This window comes from Mesoplodon bidens (assembly GCF_964165515.1).
Source record: "Mesoplodon bidens genome assembly, chromosome: 4".
Lineage (NCBI taxonomy): Eukaryota > Metazoa > Chordata > Mammalia > Artiodactyla > Ziphiidae > Mesoplodon > Mesoplodon bidens.
The window spans coordinates 85,229,631-85,250,698 of record NC_138160.1 but is presented as its reverse complement, the minus strand read 5'-3'; the positions used below and the strand labels follow the sequence as shown (position 1 = coordinate 85,250,698).

Sequence of the window (21,068 nt, the reverse complement as noted above, 5' to 3'; positions counted from 1 at the left end):
GGTTCTGGAGCGGGGGCTTTTCCTATATCCCTAGGCTTTTGAGTCCTAGGGATATAACAGTGATGCTTCATTTGTACTTAAACTGAAAGTGGATCCCAGATGTGGCAAAGAATGAACCTTCATTGAACAGCTGTTATGCACCTCACAAAGAAAAGTACTCTTACCCCCATTTTACAGATGAGGACACAGATTCTCACAGATTCTGAGAGAGTAAGTCTTTCCCCTTGTTCATGTAGTATGTCATTCTTGGAGGAAAGAAAAGACATATATAGGAACTTACTTTAAATAAAGTTACCCTGTCATCCCTATTAAAGCTTCTTGGTTGACTAATTTATTTATTTTTATTTTATTTTATTTATTTATTTATTTATTTTTTGCGGTACGTGGGCCTCTCACTGTTGTGGCCGCTCCCGTTGCGGAGCACAGGCTCCGGACGCACAGGCTCAGCGGCCATGGCTCACGGGCCCAGCCACTCCGCGGCATGTGGGATCCTCCCGGACCGGGGCACAAACCCGCGTCCCCTGCATCAGCAGGTAGACTCTCACCCACTGCGCCACCAGGGAAGCCCAGCTGACTAATTTTTTATGTTCTTACTCTTCACTTTCATCAAATTCTACATAATAATGAAAGCTAACATGTACAGCTCACTTAACAAAGTGCCTGGCAGTGTTCTGAACACTACATATATATTAACACAATCCTTATAACAACCCTATTTTACAGATGAGGAAACTGAGGCACAGAGAGGTTAAGTAACTTGACCAAGGTCACATAAGTGACCTAATAAGTGGTACAGTGAGGATTCAAACCCAGCTGGTCTGGCTCTAGAATCCATCCACCAAACAGCACACTGAGTTCAGAGAGAAACCTCGGAGGACAAACAATCAATTGCAGAGCATAAGATGTAGAATGTCTTGATTTTACAGTTAATCTGGTAACTTTTTGACAATTTTGAACAGGGTCATGACTACTCAGATTCACTACTTCATAGTTTTTCTGTTGTAATAAAACTATGGAGCTGTAGTTGTTATATTCTAAGGGATAGTTTAGGAGCCAAGTAAAATGTTGACAAATGAGACATGTGATTGAGGCCAGAAGTGTTTTCAAATCTGTCAAGCCCAGGTAGCCAGGACCCCAACATCATTAGCATCCCTCCACTTGGCTAGCTTTCCAGCAGGAAGCCTGTCTGTCTGAGTGCAGCATAATGTGTTGGTGGAGATGAACTCCTTCAGCCCCCAAAGCCACCCATGTTTCCTGGAGCCCAGTCTCCCTAGTGCCAGGAAACAACATGGTGTTGCCAGCATGTATTTATCACTCCGAAAAAATGTTCACCACTCCAGGCAAACTGAAAAGAAAAGCACAAAATTCTGAGTTTGGAGCCAGTTACCTCTGCTGATGTCACAAATAAGCTAGGCTGCATTATAAAAGCAGGGAAAGAACAGTAACCATACTTTTATTCAGACTAGAGAGTTGCTGCAACTGTGGGGTGCAATGAAATTGTCATCATCTCAAGTTCTTGATAAAAGCAAAAAGAGAAATAGCAAATTCGCAAAGCTTTGACAAGGCACCCAGTACCACTTACAAACAAGGGCCTGACCTACATGCTTGCTTTACTTTCTGCTCTGTTCTTCATCCATCCTTCCTTGCCTGCCCGGAGGGAAAGAGGAAAGCATAAATAAATAAACAAACACACACATGCATATATGTACGTATATAATAATCTTGAGTTGTGTAGTGAGGGGCTTGAGCCTTTAAATAGAGTCAAGACTTCTATTTAATCCCAGGACAAAGATAGCAAAGATCGCTACAGTGAAAGCACTCTTACATCTTTCCTTCTTGCCTTTGCACGGTTTGCTGCTCTCTGGATCCTATCAGGTAGCACGTGAACAGAGGCCATCATCTCATAGCTACCAAGGAGTGATAGTTTTCAGTCACCAGTGGGCAGAGCATGCCTCCAAACTGCTGCCTAGAGATAAAGGGTTCTCAGAATCATTAATAAGACTCCCAGAGACTCTCCATCTTCAATTTTGCTTCAATCTGATAGCTTTAAATACAGCACTTGAGATATGTATATTTCATGCACCCTTTCATGTGGTGCATTGCTTTAGGACATGCTTTCTTTCCCTCTAAATTTATCTTGGCTCTGCTTTCCTGACCAAGAATCAGCTCTTTTTCATGGCTAAAGATGCCTTTTCCCTCCTCCTTAGTTTGTGGATTTTCATGGCTGTGCCTTCAGATAAAATGAACCATGTTGGTATAATGTCCCAACCTTTTCTCTTCTCTTAGACAAAGAGGCCTAGCAACAACAAAAAAAATTTTCTAACATGTTCAAACCAAAATTCTGACCAACACAAATAACCCAGAGATATCTGTAGGTAATTTTATTTTACCAGAGAGCCCAAGTTGCAGACAGACACAAATGCCCTTGTCTGTATTTTTCTTTATAGAAATAATTGAATTTAGAAGTGAATTCACTCTAGGTTGGGTTTTTGTCATTATTATTATTTACTATTTCCCTCTTCTGAGCACTCTGACCTTTGGGATTATTGCTCTAGAAATCGTATTTCCATGACTGACAATGTCAACATCATCTAAGGCCATATGGCATAAACAGCCCAAGTTCTTTTATTCTCAGTCGATAGTTTCTGGACCTCACTAAACAATTCCTTGGTAAATCCCTTCAGCATCCCTGCTATTTTAATCAATCCTGCACACATGAAGCAGCTGGATCTCTGCTTCATGATTTGTCTCAGGAATAGAAAAATGGAGCTAGAGCCTTCCCATGCCTTGGAAAGAAGAATATAAAGTTGCGGGGAAGCCAAAGTCTTAAAGAAATCTTCATTGTTTCTAGTTCTGACTTAAGTGAGACTTTTGGCAGAGCTAGAGAGAAGGAATCAGACAGAACCTATTTAAGAATTATTGCCAAACTGAAGGATTGAGTTTTGCTTAAGGGATGAGTTAAAGACCCCAGGGCATGGCAATAAGATAGAAAAGAGATTTCAGTTGTCCTTTATCTCTAGAAAACATTTGATTGGGGAATATAGAACAGTCCAAGCAGCATTAGGATTAGACTGAATGGAGAACCTTTTCCAACCCTTGTATCTCCACGAGGGTGGAGCTTAAAGGTGCTTGGGCTGGTGAAACCAAGAGAAAAAGAGTAAGATGAGTAAGCACAGCTGCAAGAGCACTTGCACCTGCGACACAGGCTCTGTGTCCATGGTTTTATTGCAGCTGCTCCCAGGGCCACAGTGGGCTCGTAAAATCACGGGCAATGAGGGAGCAGCTTAGATTAGTAAAAATGGAATATGGGCCATGATGGAGACCATGTAAGAAATAGTAGTCCTCATTTTTAATCTACTCCATTTGCCATTGCTTCTCCTCACACAGATGAAACTTGAGCAGAGGCAAAGAGACTCATAAGTGACTTCAGATACTGTTCTTGGTTGTGTGTCATATGTCATAGGAGTGTATTCCTTTGCACTGTCCCACAGCAAAGGATGAAGGAGAATACTGGTAGTTTCAGAATTACCTAATAGTGCTGATACAGAGAGACAAACATATTATAGCATCTCATCTGCCTAATGGGTCCAAAGGATAGCAGACCCACTGAGTATTTGCTCTTAGCAAATGAGCACACCTGTCACTTATTAACAGAATAAAATCTCCAGGCTTTATTTATGTTTCCCCATTTCTTTTTGCAGTTTAAGATGCTCCTGAAAAATAGCTACTCTTTATAGGCATGCAAATTCTTTATCCTTATTAAAGCAAATGAAAATATATTCCTCTGGTTTCTAATGTCATTATTATTGGCCATATACAATTATTATAAGATGTGCTACTTTATATTTACTAGAACAGAGCAAAATTTTAGATCTCTGTCTATATTCCAGGAAAGCTCATGGCTTCAGGAAATATTCTGTCTACTAAAACGTAAATACTACAGCTTTCAACTGCTGACTCTAAGAGCCATGGCCCAAGAAGCCAGACATGTGAGAGGTGTAGTGTGGAAGACAGAGCCAGAAAACCAGTGCTTAAGTTTTGTTTCTGTCTATGTAACCTTGGGGCATCTTATTGAAACTCAGTTTCTTCTTCTAGAAAATGGGGATAACATTAGCTTCCTGCTTTATAGAGTAGTTGTGAAGAGTAAAAAAGACAGGGTCCACGAAAATGTTTTATAAACTAAAGTGCCATACAACTATGAGATATTACTTTTAGTGGAGCATGTATTTGTATATATCCACCTGTGAGTTGCAAGAAATTTTTTGTATATGTGTATAAATTCACACATACACATTTATGTATTTTGGTGGGGGTGGGACGTCCATAGTTTTCATCAGCATCTCAAAGGAAGTCATCACCTAAAATTGATTAAGAACCTCTGGGCTAGTTGGTGTTCCGCATCAACAGTCATTAGAAATATGCAACTTAAAACCACTAGGAGATACCACTATACACCCAGTAGGATGGCTATTATCAAAAAGACAAGCAATACAGAGTATTGGTGAGGATGTGGAAAATCTGGAACATTCATACACTGCTGGTGGAAATGTAAAATGGTACAGCCACTTTGGAAAACAGTTTGGCAGTTTCTTACAAAGTTAAACTTACCATACAGCCCATCAATTTCACTCTTAGTAATCTACCAAAGAGAATGAAACCATATGTCCACACAAAGACCTGTACACAAATTTTCATAGCAGCATTATTTGAAATAGCCCAAAACTGGAAAGAAAACTCTCCATCAACTTGTGAATGGATAAACTAAAAGAGGCATATGCATATAGTGGAATATAGCTCAGCAATAAAAAGGAATGACATACTAATAAGAACTACAACATGGACGAAACTTGAGAACATTACACTAAATGAAAGAAGACCCTATAGTGTATGATTCTACTTATACAAAATGTCTAGAAATGGCAACTTTATAGGGACAGAAAATAGATCTGTGATTGCCTGTAATTGGAGGGGCAAGGGTGGCAATTGATTGCAAACAGACTCAAAGGAAATTTGGAGGTTGATGGAAGAGTTCTAAAACTAGATTGTAGAAATGGTTTCACAGCTCCGTAAATGCACTAAAAGTCACTAAGTTGTACACGTACAATAAGTGACTTTATGGTATGTAAATTTTACCTCAGTACAGCTGTTTTTAGAAAAGACATGAATAATGGACAGGATATTTTGACATATAATTGTAAAATAAATACAAATAGCAAAAATTTACCTATAAACTGATTTTAGTTTTGCATACATGTTTCAAACTACTGTCATTTATAGAAAAGTGTTCTCTATTCTCTCTATGCTGCAGTTTCCTGACTTGTAAAAAAAAAAAGATAATAAAAGTAACTACCTCATAAGCATTTGTGAAGATAAATCAATTAATAGATTTAAAGAAATTAGAAGAGGGCCTGACACACAGTAAGTATGGAATCATGTTAATTATAGCCACTAACTAGAGATCTCATGCCACTACCAAACACATATATTTTGTAACATCAATTTCTTTTGATGTTCTTTTCTCTGATGGGAAAAATGGGCATGAATGATTAATGATACTCTCCCAAGTTGACATAAATAAATGCATATTAATAGAGACTATTCAAAAGGGATGTGGAAAATTTGGAGTTTGATGTAATATATCACAGAGAACATAATCTACAAAAACTCATTTTGGTTTTATTTTCATTTTGGAACAAAACAAACAATCAATTCAGAAAAATAACTTTAGTCCTCCTTTCCTCCCTCATTTTCTTCCTTATCTGCTTCGTTGCAGTGCCCATTCTGAACCTCTTCTTATCAATTACAGGATGAAGGAAAATGCCCACCTCTAGAGGTAATAAAATTAGAAGGTGCAGAAATTGGCATTGATAGCAGCTTGGGAAAACCATTTGTGTTTAACTGTGTGCCTCAGTCTGGAAATAGAACTTTCTACCTCTGCGCAACCTCAAACCAAGAAATGAAAAGGTAATTGATTATTCTTTTATCTTACTAGTTTCACATTGGGTGGGGGAATGCTTCTTCAATAGCAATCTGACAGATTCTTGGGACTGGAAGTAGGGAAGGGAACAGCAAATTCACAGCATGAGTCAATAAACTGTCTCTTTCTTATGTATGAGAAGTTTGGTTTTTCATGTTTCTGCCAAGTTTTTTCCTAACAGAATTTCCAAAGAACAGAAGCATCTTCTCCTAACTCATTTACCTTAGATCTCTATATTTTCTAAAAAATCTCACTACTGCCACAAAAGTTGCCAGATTCATATATTTTAAGCTAATTGGATGGATAGTCAGAGGAATAAAAATAATGTAGTTGGGTTACAATTTAACACACTACAGTGAAATGAGCAAAATTAATAATAATAATATAGCTTTGTGGGGAATTAATGCAGTTGACAGTCTGTAAGCGTACAACCCAGTCTGAGGGTAGAAGTGTGAAGGCATTCTAAGAGGGTAGCCTACAAACTCTAAGCATTCAGCAACTTATGATCATTATTCAGTGTGTCATTCTGAGGGAATGGAGATCATTGGTCAATCCAGTGAGTCAACTCAGAACTGCTGTGTAAGTACTGCTACTTTAGGGTGATGTGTGGGATAGAATGGGGGAGAGGGAGACAATGACAAAAAATGTGTCAACAGTGTTTAGAAGAATGCCATATCTCTTTAAGAGAATTTGGACTCCAATTTTAAAGAGAGCCCTAGGTCTGAAACCTCTTAGGCAAACAATATACTGTCTCTATTTGTGGAACATTGTGTATTCATATGCATGTTTCTTTATAGGACAAACAGGGAAACATGCTGATAGCAACTTAATTGTATTTCAATTCAGGGACAAAATATTTATTGGATAGCTAATATGTCCAAGACACTGTTTTTAAATCTCTGAGAACTATTAGTGTGATTAGGCACCAATCCTTGCCTTCAAAAAAGCTCTGAACCAAGAAGGTAGGATTTTTAATGCAAAATAGAAATCGAGACATGCTATAGGAAAAGACAATGTGGCGTAGGAATTGAGAGTGGGGAGAGAAGGTCTCTAGACGTGTGGGTGAGGGAGGAGTTTATGAAGGGTGTGGTATAGCATCAGATATGCGTACAAAAGAAGAAATGGAACACAGAAGTGCAGAGGGATTAAATCAAGTTTTGGGGAGAAAAGCATGCAGGATGGTTTGATTGGAAGTTATGGGGTTTAAAAGAAACTTGGAAAAGACTGGCAAGATCGGGTGGGGTAGATAGGCTGGTACCTAGCTGAGGAGACAAGACTAAAAAAGTTCAGTCCTCAAGTAGGGACATTAACAGTGCACAAAAGCTGGCCACCTTGTCCAAGGAACACTTGGGGAGGTGGCTTAGAACAGTGGCTATTTACCAGTCTTTCCATATATTAATAGCCAGGGCCTTACAGTTATCAGCCCTGCTGATGTTAAATTCACATACCTCAGTAAAATAATGAATACATTTTCCCTTAGGCACTAATTAAACTATAGTAAAGAAGAAGAATAAAAATAAATTTATTTTAAATACCCCTGGTGGGTGTGGGATTTTGCCACCTAGTAACACCAATTTTATAAGAATGTGTTGCTCTTCAACCATGAATTTAGAGCCATGAAATATACCTGAGGCTCAGGACTCTTCTGTCTGAACAATGGGTTTCAGGGAGAAAAACAAGGCCCTCTGAATGACACTTATCAAGCTCCCCAAGGAAAGCACCTCTCATCTTTCTGTCTTTCAGGTGGCTTGAAGCAATGGACAAAGCGGCCGATCCTGTCCACCAGGTAAGGTGTCCTTGATGTTTACCTGTGCCTTCATTCTGCTTTTCTTCTCTGAGGGGGAAAGGATCAAGTTAGATGTCATGCAGTCTACCCTGGGACTTCTCATATCTGCGATAAAAGCTGGGATTTGCAGTCAACAGGATTTTCCACTCAGATTTTATGGAGGTGCTTGCTTTCCTGCTGTTCTTTTTGTTTTCAGCGGTTTGTATGACATGCCTCTCGGTGAGCTCAATGGGTAGTTCCAGCTGGGGTGGAATTTCTCCTTGACACAGAACAGCCCAGTGGTTCCCCATGAGGTTAAACCACTGCTACTGTTTTTTTCTCACTCCCTAAGAACAAGGGCTCAGGGATAGCTTGGGATAGTGCTGTTGGCCAAGCAGCTTATTAGGAAATGATTCCTAGCCTTGAAGTAATATAATTTTAATTTAGATTTGACCTATAAACTGATAGATAACTTAGTAAGATCAACAGGTGAGTCATCACTTCAGCCCCTAAGTCATTTGATACCCTTCTTTCTGAGCTATGACCTGGTCAAGAGGGAAGAAACTGCTTCAATATTCAATTGTTTCATGTTTATGCTGCAGATATGATTTCTAATAAGGTTACAGAGTTCCTTTAAATATGTTCATTTCCTCACAAAATGGCATACAAGAAAAAGGTATTTACTGTCAATTATCTTCTCTACATATTTTGGCTCTTGTACATTCAGGAAAATTTGGGTTGCTTGAGCTTAAATGTACTACCCCCGTGCCCTGTAACTGTACTTTCAGAATAATCACCAGCATCATCATATGATAAACAGCAGGACTTGTGTTTCACTTTACCTGGAACACAATGCTCAACACACTCATCCGTCTCTCCAGTGCATCATCATAATGAGCCTCGCTACTTTTAAGAGGGATCTATTCTGCTCATGCACTCAGGGTGTCTGCAGCAGAGTGAAAAATGAATACCCAAACTCCCAGCAGGCTCCCACTACACAGCAAAGAATTCAGCCAGCTCTGCATTCTGAAATCTTTCGCACTGCTGTGTTAAAACTAAAGAGCAAAAATGAAACCAAATAAAGAAGAGAAACTGGCCAGTGCCCAGCAAGGCATTCTGATAAAGGGATGAAGCACCATGTCCCCTGCCTCAGGTCAAGTTCCCAGGAAAAGTCTGTCACTCCCTCAGGACTATGGATCGAGGGCGGACCTCCAGGGTAGAGGATCCTGATTTATCATGGGCCTTCCACAACATGGACCATATGAGCCTAAGGCCTGATCTGGCCTGGGGCATTTAACTTGTTCCTTTGCACAAATGGGAGAGCTAGATAAAGTAAAGCATGAACCAGGGGCTGCAATTAGTCACAGTGGACATACCAGGAACAGGGCTAGAAGGACAATCCCAATGGTGAGTACAATAACACATTGGGGCCAGCACTTATAGACAGGGCCTTTAAACAATAGCCTTTGCTGAGCTGCCCATTTCCATTTCCTTTCTATACATCACTGATAATTCTTTTGATTTCCTCACAATAGAAAAGAAGCCAAAGAGAAGGGATGTCTATGGACATGAAAAGGGAGAAATTCTCTATGGCCAATGGATAAATTCAGATTGTCTGGCTTGTTGCTCAAGTATTCAGATTGCCTTAGCAATAGTATCACTTAGGACAGAAGCTTCTCTGAAGTTAGTCTTGGTGCTGATGTCATTGGCTCTGGGAGTCAATGACCATTGGCACAGGATGGCCACTCAGCCGATCCCTTTGTGTCACATCTGCAGAAGCATGTCTGGGAAGACGTTACTCTGCACAACAGGAGCCTCCCGCCCCTGGCTATCAAAAGCCCAGAGTGCCTGGGCCTTCTGCACCAACTTGACAGAAGCACAGACATGTGGATCCAGCACTACTGCATCCTGAAGGATGGCTGCTTGTACTTCTACACTAGCATTCGCTCCACCCAGGCCTCAGGTATGGACTCAACTTTCACCTGAAATAATAGTAATTACCATCATAATAGTAATGACATCTTAGCTTTACAGAGACTTTACCAAACTTTATGCTGTGTAAATTAGTTCAGTTATCATCTGGAGAAGGGATACTATTATTATTCACATTTTACAGATAGGAAAACTGACTGGAAAGTCTACACAACTTGACAAGATCGCGTGTAGTAAGCAATGAAGCTGAGATCTAAATGCAGCCAACCTAACTCCAGAGCCTGCACCCCTAACCCCATGATTTTACTGCCTGGAAAAACAAAAACTAAACCCCTTCATTTTTTTTAATCACTGATGACATTCAGAGTCAACGCCAGTAGTTTTCTTGGCTAGTGACTCTACCCTCTTCTGGTAGTATCCCTAATCTTGGACAAGTGAGTAATGAAAAGAACATTAATTGTCAATTTTCCTTAGGCAAGTTACTTAACTTCCTAAAACTTAGTTTCGTCATTTATAAAATGGAAACCGCTATCTATTGCACAGGACTATTGTGAAGACTGAATGAAGTGATTGCCATTTAGAGTTACTTAAGTTCTACATACAAAGTACTCGACACAAAAAGCTTTCTCTCTACAAAATGTATATATATTTATTAAATTATATATATTATACATAATATATATTTTAATATGCTAAAAGCTATATATACAAAATAAGTATGTAAACAATATAATATAGTAATAAAATAATTGTGCATGATTTCTACAAGATTATTTACCTTCTTGTAATTTTTGACAAAATAGATTACAGATGTTTTATTTGCAGTTGAACTTTTTCCCAAACGAATAATCCTTAAAAAATTTTCAGTAATGAAGATCCTGGAATCTTAGTCATTTAATTTCCTTTTTTAGCATAAATGCCTTTCTTTAATTAAGCTAGATAGCCATGTCAAATGGGAAGGAGGTATCTGGTGACCATTTTGACCTTCTTGGAAGGGTATGAAAGAGGTACAAACTGAGCATCACACTATGGTCCTTTTCTCATCACTCAGGATGAGCAATACAATGATTCTCTTTTACTTACTCACCCTTCCACTTTGAGAGTATTAAAACATGACCCAGAATATTATTCAACTATTAGGAAATAGCTAGCATCTCTAAGCACTTACAGAACAGACTGTTCCTATGCAATCCAAATCCACAGCTTTAAGCACCTGACTCCAGGATGAGAATGAAGATAAACAAAACAAACCTCTAAAGTAGTCATGGACTGGGACTTTTATTACAAAATATCACTGCGAAAGTCTGAACCATTATAACTAACAAATCAGTGAAGTTCATTTTCAAGAGAATGTTTCCATAGGTAGAAAGTGAATGTTTAGGACTGAATGCTCAGATTACTCCAAACTTAAACATTAACCAAGTGCTTCCAAACCCATAGGGCCCAGGGACTGCTACTGATTCCGAGAGTTTAAAATGGTAATGACAGCCACTAAGTGGCTTCCCTTATTCTGAAAGGTCCAAGGAGGCCCTATTTAGAAAAGTCCTAGTTGGAGAGCTGGGAAACAGCTACTAATAAATGGCCTAAAAATAATAACAGTAAAAGCAGATAAGAGTTATCTTTTAGTGGGTAAAGATTTTGTACTGGTCACTCTAGTAAGTGTTTTTACTTATTATTTCATTTAATTTCTTCAACAATCCTATAAATAGGTTATTAGCCCACCTACAAGTTTGGAAACTGATGCTTAGCAAGGTTAACTCATTTGCCCAAGTTCCCTTAGCTAGTAAATGGTGAAGATAGAATTTGAACCTAGGCAGCCTAAGTTACACTAGCCAAAAGGAAAAATAGACAAGGGGGAAAATGTGAAAGCCTTCTTTATATTCAGTTCTTATTATTTCACACATCTTTCCAGAAACTTCCATGGTCCTTTGTTGCATCCAGAGCACTCTAGGGCCTTCTACTTTGTCCCCAAACCCTTCTTTCTGGCTTTCTCTTCCACTCCTGTGTTAAAGCACCCTGTACTCTACATGCACACATGGTCATATTCTATTTGCTTAGCACACCCCACCTCTTGGACTTTTCTCTGACCCCATGTCTTTGCTTATGTTAGTTCCTTCCCCTGAAACATTCTCTACCTACTGATTCCCCAACACAAGTTGTCCAGATTCTACCTGTCCTTCAAATGCTTATTCAAATGCTGGCCATCTCTGCTAGAAAGGAATCCCAGATGGTCCTAGGTAAACAAAGCATCTCACTTTTCCGAACTTCCACACTCACCCATCTTGCGACACTTATCACCCACTACTTTGTATTTTATCTCTAGTTGGCCATTTATCTCTTCTAAGGGATTATGTACTCAGAGATGACTTTATATTATGTATGTTTAATAAATGAATGAGTGAACAACCAAATTGACTCAGTTGGCCACTATTCCCATGAAGCGTGGGTAGTGTAGTTTGTTATACCCTCATTTAACAGTGGAGAAAGATTAGAAGATTACAAAGCCAATTCAAAGGCAAAACCAGAACTCAGGCCACCAGATACCTGGGCTTTTGGCTATATTACACTCTTTCCAGCTGTAAGAAGTTATCTAATTTCTATCTATTTTAAAATTTTTCTCTTGAAAATATATTATTTTGTGGCTAATAAAAATAAATTCAAAGCCATTCATTCTTTCCCAGCCTTACTTCTTTTTAATTTAATTTAATTTTATTTTATTTTATTTTTGGCTGCATTGGGTCTTTGTTGCTGTGCGCGGGCTTTCTCTAGTTGCAGTGAGCGGGGGCTACTCTTCGTTGCAGTGCGCAGGCTTCTCATTGCAGTGGCTTCTCTTGTTGCAGAGCACGGGCTCTAGGAGCGCAGGCTTCAGTAGTTGTGGCACACAGGCTCAGTAGTTGTGGCTCGCGGGCTCTAGAGCGCAGGCTCAGCAGTTGTGGTGCACGGGCTTAATTGCTCCGCGGCATGTGGGATCTTCCCAGACCAGTGCTCAAACCCGTGTCCCCTGCATTGCAGATTCTTAACCACTGCACCACCAGGGAAGCTCCCAGCCTTACTTCTTGAATATCCTATCTTCATAGGTCCTTAATTTCTAGCCCAAATTATTTCAAATATGAATTAAAAGAACATGTTCCTTACTGAAATTCCAACAGAATTTTTATATCTAGGCCAGGTTCTAAAATAGAGGCCTGTGATTTCTGTTTTTACATGACTCTACTCTTCCTTGAATAAAAGATGCCTGAGCATGCACCTTGTTCCAGAAGGTGTACTTTATTGCCACCGCCTCCCCACTGCCACCCTGACAGCTGCTGGGTGCAGCTGGAAGCTCTCCCAGGGTTAATCTGCTGCTAACCCTTCTTCAGCATTAAGGTGGCTGTGCAGGGATTCTTCTGAAGTTCTTTACCCTTCCCTAGACTTGAATTTTAAATTGAGGTTTACATCCTTTTTCTAAGAGTCCTTTTCAATCTTCTTATACATCTTAACTCAGATCATGACCTGAGGCTCACAGCCAGTGGTCCTGCATAATGAAACTCAAGATAGGATCGAGGCAAATCCAAATTTCCTGTGGAAAATTCCCCAAATAAATATGCCCCTCTCCACTGTCCACAAAAAGTCACTGCCCTGGTGAACCATATTTTTTTTTTTTCCAGAGGACTGGATCATACTGCTCAACTGTATTGGAATGGGAAAGTTAGCATGTGCTATTGAATGCTTCCTATGTGTCCAGGACTTGGATAAGCACTTCATGTTCTTTATCTAAAACTAATATTTGCAAAACATCCACAGTTATTGTCCCATTATAAGTGAGAAACTAAAGCTTGGAGAAGTTAACTAGCACACCACTGGTCAACCAGCTATTAAGTGACAGAGACAAACTCTGAACAAATGCTATCAAAATCCTATGCCCAAACTCTTAGCCACCATGCTCTGTGTAGCACTCCCTGACAGAAATTAGTCTTCTAAAAGCAGTACTCGGTCAGTAATGTTGTGTGTCTGGTCTCTGCACTCTGGACATCAGCACACTGACTGCAATAGCCAGGGTCCACTCAGTCCAACAACCAAAGGAGCTGTGAGGACAGCAAAGAAATTTAGTGAGAATGGCTGAAACCATGCTGCACCATGAACACTACACGCACTAATATGTTTAGTTTAATCATTTTATATGCATGGAATATGAATCATTATTATATTAATAAAGATTATACAAAAAAAAGATTATACAGGGTTCTAATGCTCATTTTCTTCTAGGTGACACTAAGTAAATGACCTTTGTGCTGGTCTGATCTATAGTTCGTTCTTTACTTATATTGTTCAAGCTCTGCTTGGCTCTTGCACATCCCACCCTGGTTTGGTTCCTAGTTCTCCGGCCCTGTGAAGGTCATAACCTTGAAGCAGGCCTTGATTACCATTTATAGCAGTATTTATCAAACTGAACGTTTTGACCCTGTTACTGTGTCATACAATCAATGTAGTAAAATTGTGACCAGTATTTAAAAAACAATAGCATAGGGGGCCTGCCTGGTGGCACAGTGGTTGTACCCTGCCAATTCAGGGTACACGTGTTCGTGCCTCGGTCCGGGAAGATCCCACATGCCGCAGAGCAGCTGGGCCCGTGAACCATGGCCTCTGAGCCTGCGCATCCGGAGCCTGTGCTCCGAAATGGGAGAGGCCACAACAGTGAGAGGTCCATGTACTGCAAAACAAACAAACAAACAAACAAACAAACAAAAACAATAGCATAGGATTTAATTGCATAAAAAATATCATGATACCTCACAATGTTTCACAAAACTTTTGGTTTAATTGTATTAAAACATGTAGAGGTCTGTATTTATTGCATCTTTATATCACAGCCAAAAAAGGTGGAAAAATACTAAAGTACAAAAACTCCATCTCTGCATATATCCTGGTTCACACAGTCAGTTTTCCTTCAGAATATTAGAAACAGAATATTTAAAGAAGGTTCTTTCCTTTCTATTATCTTTGTAATATGCCTGTCATATTATTTGCGTTGTTATTAAGACTCAGCCTTCTACGTTCACCACTTCAGAGACATGGTCCCCTGGCTGCAGCATCTCGGTTACTTTACTGTTTTATTTTCACTTATTTTATTATTCATTTTACTACATTGATTTATGTTCTTTATTAGAGACCTGGAACACATCATATGATACTTCTTATTTCTGAAGGTATCTGTAGTATTTGGGGCATGACTTAGTTCTTGTGACAGTCACCTGTGATGCTGAGAGAATAGTGAGGACAACAAAGAGGAGGCAGGAAAAGATAACAGTGAAAGGAGGGGAAAGAGCAAAAGCCACGAGAAGCAACACAGCCCTGATGTCCTGTAAAAACCCTATGAGATGCTAGTCCCACATTTTACTTTCAGCTAAATATGCCTCAAATATATATTTTGGGAGTCAGAGAAATAGCCCCAGTCAGTTAGGTCCCTGAAGTCTTTTCTCACCGTTACGGAAGGTGCTAGTACTTTAACAATATGTATTACTGGCTGGCTTATGCCTGCTAATATTAAAAAGCCACTGTGATTATTCCAGAAGCCTGTCAGTCAAGTGCCTCTTCATAGGCCTGAAGCCCCTTGTCATTCACAGTATACTTGATAAGTTTTTTCCTTTTATCTCTCTCCAGCAAGAGCTGGAAGTAACAAATCATGATTGTTAACTATTATTCTTAAACAAATCACATGAAGGTCTGTATGTGCTTCTCAGATATATTTTACATTATTGCAACAAATGGATAGTTCTTGTGAGAAATATCTATCCAAACACTGTGCCAGCTTGCTATTTATTGCTGCCACCTAATGACAGACAGAGACCAGCCCAATGAGGTCACTTGAAATGAGGTAATGGGGTTATAATTGGATGACTTTACTGCTAATCATTTCTACCCTATAATTGGTTGGGAGAGGTGTCAGAAACTTTCCTGTTTGTAGCAGACACCTTTTGGGCATAACTTTCTAACTATTCTCAAAATGGGTAGGAATGGAGGAAGGTATTCTTATCTGTTCAGACATATGAGAAAAGGAAATTCGCAAGCAGGAAGAAGTCAAAAACCAGTCCATAATATAAATGGTGTATACTGTTGTTTGGAGCAGAGAATTAAGACAGCAAAATAGCCCTCAGATAAGTCCTTAGGTATCCTATAGTCCTGAAACATCTAACATGTTGCTTATTCTACATCTAGAATACAAATACAAAACATACACCTATGCAAAAACTTGCACGCGAACATCGCGATGTTATACATAATAGCCAAAAAATTGAAGAGAACTCAAATATCCAAACTAACGAATGGATAAATCAAATATGCTATATCCATACAATGAAATTTCAGCAATAAAAATAAATGAAGTACTAGTACATGATACAACATGAATGAACCCTGAAAACTTTATGCTAAGTGAAATAAGCCAGTCACAAAAGATCACATATTGTATAATTCCACTTATATTAAGTGTCCCAGGAAAAACAAATCTATAGAGACAGATAGTTGGTTAAGATTGCCTAGGCTTAGGATGGGGAAGCAGATGGGCAGTGACTGCTAATGGGTATGGAGTTTCTTTCTGAGATGATGAAAATGTTCCAAAGGTAGATTATGGTGGTGGTTGCACAACTTTATAAACAAACTAAGAATCAGTGATTGTACACTTTAAATGGATGAATATTATGCTGTGTAAATATTATCTGAAAACAGTTGTTTTTTATCTGTCTAGCTCAAAGAAAGAAGTCACTCTCTGATTTTGGTAAACACCATTTTACTGGAGCCTACTAAAAGAAAAAATTTTAACCATTTCTAAAGTGAATGCTTTCCTAGAAGTTAGTTTCTAAAATGGACTCTTTTTAAATGAAAAATTTTAAAGAATTAATAGTGCAACTAAACCCCCTCTATAGAGTAAAGAATTTTTAAAGTCCAAAAGCCACTCATTCTGTCTAAAAAGAAAAATTTATGACTTCCTGACAGTATATATTGTTATCAAGTGTAGCCCAAGAAAAACAAAAATGAGCCACATTTTCCTTTCACAGTCCCTTATTACCATACCAGTATAGAATACTTATCCCATAGAGTAGCAAAAATCCCAGTCGTATTCTGGCATTTTCTATGTTAGTATAGTGCAGTAAAGTGGCTCCTGGGGTGGGGACAGTGGGAGGTTGGGGAGCGAGAATAATAAGAGTTAGCAAGTACAAGAAAGAGATCTAAAAATCTAATCATCACTATTAATGACGTTACCTAGAGTATCTGCATGAGATTCAGGTTACCTCAGAGCATCAAGACACCATAAGGAACACACAAGTGTTGATTTTTCGGCACCTTCTCCTAGACTGATGTCTTCTCCCTGCACCCCAACCCCTAAACAATGTAAACAGAATTCTGGCCAAGCAATATATAACCACTAACATAGATTCAAAGGACCATGGGGGAAGAAATTATCTTTTAAAACCAGTCATTTATTCTCATTTTAATTCAAGTTGGCGCCCTCATATCACCCTGTGGGTTCATATTTTAAATGTGCTTTGCATATACACAAAGAAGGTGAGAATCTATGTTGGTTGTAGAAACCTCTGGCCATCTTCATAACTCCTCAGGATGTCTTAATGGTTCTGCCCAAACAAATACTATTTAATTTTTCCTCTAATGTAATATTGTAGGTGTCAATATTTGATACCGAAAAATGTATTTCAAAATGTGTCCTCCAGGGACACACTAAAAGAAGTAGCCTAAAGAAACTACTTTAGGCCCACAGTAACAAAAAGCTAAATATTGAACATGTCATGAGAACACTGTAGAAATGAAAAACAGGAAATCCAAACTTTGTTACCAGTCTTGCCATTAATTATTAGTGGATGACCTAAGTTATCAATATATATTCTTTTGGAGCCTCATTTCTTCATCTGTAAAACAAGACATCTGGACTAGAGGTTCCTTCAGATATAAAATTTTCTTGACACCTTTTCAGACTTTTTCTCCATCTTACTCTTTCCCTATTCTCCTCACTTGCTTTTTTCCTTTCACCCTCTGTAGGTGGCCTTTATCTACAAGGATATACGGTGAATGAGCAGACCCTTAGCTTCAAGCAATCAGTAATTGAACTCAAACCTCCATCTGAAGAATTCAAGACTTTCTATTTCTGTGCAGAAAATGAGACTGAAAACCAACGGTAAGTCAAGGTCTACGTATTTCTTCTTCTTTATCAGTCCTGACAGGAGCCTTCTAAGCAAACCCTTATCCTTATTTTCCAACTTCAACTCCACATCTTCAATTAAATATCTCCCTTTCTTTGCATAGTCCCTATAGTTAATGTTCCCCAAGATTTTTTTTTCTTTCAATGCATAGAAGATGACTATTCTAGAAGTATTTTTTTTTCAAATGAAAAAGGAGTCCATAGTTCTTCCCAAGGTAGTGGCTGACTCAGGTTTCAACATAAAAAATCCACTAACACTGTAACCCGTAAATATTGTAATTTATTAATTCACAGGTTTGTTGTTTCACCACCTTTCACGTAACTCTTATAGATATGTCCATCTGGACAGTTGTTTGGTTTTGTTATAAGCCATCGAAGGGCATAGGACATATCCATCTAAATTGTATGTTTAGTATCCAACTTGGCATGTACAAATGGGTACCGGTTTCATAAAGATTCTGAAAAAAACCTAGCAGTAAAGTTAACAGAGACAAAACCATGAAACAGAGGAAGTACCTAGAGTATCCTCCTTCATTTCTCAAGTCTCCCTGACCTAACTCCAACCCCCAGGAAATCCAATGTCCTACATCTCCCATTCCTATCCTCAACTGCTTGGTGACCATCCAGACACTTTCTTCCAACTATCTAGATAAAAAGGATCTAATAAAGAAATTTACAGTGATTTATTAAAACAAAGGACATGGTAAAACTCCCAGGGCCATTTTCAAGAATCAAATTCACTGTTTCAACCCAAAGAAATAAAACTACAAAAGTAGAATTTCAGTAATCTCCAGCAAGTGACCATTTGGAGAAGGGAAAAGGATTTCCTAGGCCTTCCCTCATTACGTAACCTTCCTTGCTCCACTCACTCCTAAGCATGGGCTAGAGTGGGAGGATAATGAATATAGAATTGCTAGATACTTGCCAAGATCTTCTTCCTCAGACTGTGCTGTATAATCTGGTGGCAGATAAAGATGGTCCCTTGAAGGTGAGGCTCCAGCTGGCATATTATTGTAGAAAAGGGGTCAATGAAAGAGAGTTAACTCCTATCTGTAAAATTTACTGGCTTCTCTAAGAGAGGAAGTTGAATAGTTGGATCTCACTGCCAAATCCATGAGTGGATACTATCAAGAGGAAACAATATTAAGTCATTAGAGAAATATTTAAAAGAGCAAGAGTTTCACAAATTGTGGTTTGTGGAACTCTGGTTCCACAAGATAGCCCACTCCCCAAAAATAATGAAATAAGTTTAGAAAATGATACAAATCATATTCCCCTCTCAGAGAATCACAAAGTATATTAACTCAGTGTTTCTGAGACACACTGCTGGAAGGAATCCTGGTTAACTCCCCTTAACTCCCACTACCTAAGCTTATCTGACTTAAACTACTTTAAAAAAATAACACCTATTAACCACCCTTAGAATAAACATTATATGGGCACATTTTATAAAACATCATCCAAGAAAATGAAAGGAACAGAGAGGAAGAGAGAGGAGAGTTAACTGGAGTGTTTGCTGTGGTTTCAAGAATGTGACAAAGAAGTATTTGGCCCTAATGGCAATATTTGATTACTATACATTTGATCAACTAAACTTTAAATAGAAACAGAAAAATACTAGTAATAATTTTAAAATCCTATAACTGCGTTAATCACTATTTACTAACATTGTACCCTCTTCTGGCCCTATTATTTACATTAACATGGATTTAAATCATAGCTACCATTGCATATTTCTCTTTTGGTGTTTTACCTTTTTGTTCAATCCAAAACCTAAGGATCATGGTTTACTATATTAATTTTGAACTAAATAACAAAGAGAAACATTTACAAGATAAATTAAAAGATTTTGTAACATTTCATCTCCCTAGAGTCCAACAATTTTTTAATGACCTGTCCCTGTGCTGTTATTTCTGCAGCTGGATTACAGCTCTGAAAATGTCTATCAAAAAATGGCTTCCTTTGCATCAGGCTATTGAAGACTTCATGAATCGACCTCTAGAGGAGACAAGAATGTGACGGAAATCCTAATCTTAAGAGAAAGGATCCACAAAATCACCACCAGCTAGTTGTGGGAAGAAACAAAAACATTTATCACTATATAGCTTTTCAAATGAATGTTCCTCCAATATATTAAAATTTTGTGATAAGATTATAATTTTGATTCTGAACCAAAACACCAAAATCTCATGTGACACTCAAATAACTTATATCAACATCATTAAGACCTCTATATTTTCCCCCCATGGGCTGTACATGTTAGCATCAAAATACAGTATGCCCCATATCCCTGGCTTTTTGAAAGGATATAACACAAGAAAAGTTAATTTATTTTATTCTTTCTTTTATATTCTTTACTAAATGTTCCACTCTGTTCTTTGGCTGTAGGTTTCCTAGAATGTCTCTAGGTCATGATGTGGGAAGCTGATATTTGGGAAATTTAAGATCATGGAAATTAAGTGGCTTAAATGATGAGTAAATAATTCAGCTAAACAAAGGTCATCTTAAAATCAACTGGCCCAAGTGCCTCCCAAAATTTCCCAGATGAAAGAAAATAATAACAATTATTGTTATAAAAATAAAATAAGGAAATAATTAGACTGAATTTAGGGGAGAAAACTCAGAGGCATGGGTCTTATTATTAGCTGAATTATTGTCTGAATATCTATCACACTGAAAAGGGAAAACAAAATAAATCAAGAATGTTCTGTTCTTAATCCTGAAAGTAAAATTCAGAGAAATTCAAAAGTGAATTCCAAGCATTGACTTCATTTCTCAGTGGAACAATCCCAATGTGTATCCGAGACATTGTGATGCACTCAGAAGTCCCATGCCCTCACTAATGGAACATGGAACACAGCTTTCAGAGCACAGATTCAAGTGCTCTGGAGCAACTTATGACAATAATAAAAACTTGAAAATTTGTCAAAATATTCCACAACTCACAAGGACCTTACAGTTTAACCTCTCTCCTTTGTGGCTGAGGCTCAGAGAGGTAATTGCCTCTTGAAGATCACAAAGGTTGAACTGGAGCTGAAGCCTGGAGCTGAATTCAGATATTCATCCCTCTATCCAGCATTGTTTCCACTCATCCTACAGCCCCTCAGTGTGCCCAAGGATGTGGTGGGGTTTAATAGAGATAATGCAGCTACTCACTCCCCAACTTGTTGAATACTTCTAGTCTTTCGCTGGGAACTGAAAAA

The 21,068-nt window shown here is 38.5% G+C and overlaps 1 protein-coding gene across 1 annotated transcript in view; it reads left to right on the top strand.

Annotated features, from left to right (window-relative positions):
• LOC308616336 (uncharacterized protein) overlaps positions 1–19,884 on the top strand; it is a gene marked incomplete at both ends in the record, with an annotated part of 100,396 nt that extends 80,512 nt beyond the window's left edge. Inside the window, 5 exons of the mRNA XM_081232602.1 lie at positions 5,807–5,964; positions 7,721–7,763; positions 9,519–9,705; positions 17,706–17,841; positions 19,785–19,884. Of these exons, the coding sequence (XP_081088728.1) occupies positions 5,807–5,964; positions 7,721–7,763; positions 9,519–9,705; positions 17,706–17,841; positions 19,785–19,884 (624 nt within the window). The remainder of the gene's footprint in view (positions 1–5,806; positions 5,965–7,720; positions 7,764–9,518; positions 9,706–17,705; positions 17,842–19,784) is intronic.
• Between the last annotated feature and the right edge of the window lie 1,184 nt (positions 19,885–21,068).